At 36.7% G+C, this 1,405-nt stretch overlaps 1 protein-coding gene across 1 annotated transcript; it reads left to right on the top strand.

Annotated features, from left to right (window-relative positions):
* Positions 1-618: 618 nt before the first annotated feature.
* Positions 619-1,398, top strand: LOC118732610 (U5 small nuclear ribonucleoprotein 40 kDa protein-like; the record flags this gene model as incomplete). Its single annotated transcript, XM_036461740.1, has 3 exons — positions 619-821; positions 875-1,004; positions 1,069-1,398. Coding segments are annotated over exons 1-3 (571 nt in total), but the record flags the coding sequence as incomplete, so codon positions are not given.
* Positions 1,399-1,405: the final 7 nt, after the last annotated feature.

Here is a 1,405-nt window from a genome sequence, read left to right as displayed (position 1 = left end):
CTTATACATATTTATGTAAATTTGTTCTAATTAAAATGAAGTAAAAAAGAAAGCAAGTTTATAAAAACGTGGTAAAATGAGTACAACGAGTTCTGGTTCAACGATTCGTCAGAGGATGAGAGCTTAGTAAACTGGCCAGGAGTAGCAAATGTTTACGAGAGTTTAAGTTTATTAGTCTTTCGAATATATTTTGATATAAAATATATTTAAGAAATTTGTCTACAGATTCATTAAAAAGTTCCGACCATCTAAAGAGGCGTTTGTGAGCAAAATCTATTTAAAATATTTTAAAACTCAACAGCGCTACGATTTTGTTCTCAGAGGTCGTGCCAACAGAGTGTTGGGATTTCCTTTCCCAAGTAAAACCAGCCTTTCGAGCTTGTGTTTAGTATTCACGATGTTAGAACTGCATGAAATTAATAAAAATTGTTTAAAATTAGTGTCTAGCCGCCAAAATGTAAGAAAACATATACAAAATCATATTTTTCACAATTTTCTAACAGTTCGCTCCACCATCGAAAGCAAAATTCTGTTCGACAGAAAATTCGATACTCAACGAAAATTTCGACACGCTTGCATAGCTCATAATACGAATTTCACTTTCGATCTTCGATAGCCAGCGAAGATCGAAAATCGAATGCAGCTCATAATAAGGGCCATTTATTTTTATAAATTTTTAGAAGCTATTGTAGAGGATTCCTTATTTCAAAATGGGAACAAAAAGACCGGGAAGCAGTATGGTGCCTGTGGCCCAAAACACGAAGCGTAGTAAAACCGATTTAATCGCTTTTACCAACCGGGATAAAGCGTTAATGGAGTCGGTAAGCAAATATCTTTTGGAAATTGGATAAACGCTATCAATTGCTTTATTTAGGGTATTAGACGCACATCCAACTTAATGGCGCCGATCATGTTGCTAGAAGGGCATGAGGGAGAAATATTCACAACTGAATTTCATCCGGATGGCGATTTGCTGCTTTCTTCAGGTTTTGATCGTCAAATCTGTAAGGTGCTTTAATTCTAAAGATAGAGATATATTACAAATATTTTCTTTTTAATAAATTTCAGATATCTGGAATGTGTATGGAGAGTGCGAAAATTTAATGGTTATGTCAGGTCACAGTGGTGCTGTGTTGGAGGCACACTTTTCGACAGATGGCTCAAATGTGTACACATGTGCTACCGATAAGACTGTTGCAGTATGGGACATTGTGACTGGACAGCGAGTGCGTCGGATGAAAGGTCACACAACTTTTGTGAATACCGTTCATTGCACTCGACGAGGTGTACAAATGTTATGTTCGGGCTCAGATGACCGATTGATAAAAATATGGGATGCGCGCAAGAAAAATGCGGTACATACTCTGGAATCGCCTTATCAGGTGACAACAGTATGCTTTAATGA

Source organism: Rhagoletis pomonella, unplaced genomic scaffold (genome assembly GCF_013731165.1).
Source record: "Rhagoletis pomonella isolate Grant_MI unplaced genomic scaffold, Rhpom_1.0 Rhpom_scaffold_23236, whole genome shotgun sequence".
Taxonomy (NCBI): Eukaryota; Metazoa; Arthropoda; class Insecta; order Diptera; family Tephritidae; genus Rhagoletis; species Rhagoletis pomonella.
Note: the sequence above shows the minus strand (reverse complement) of the source record. Positions and strands in the feature narration are given on the sequence as shown.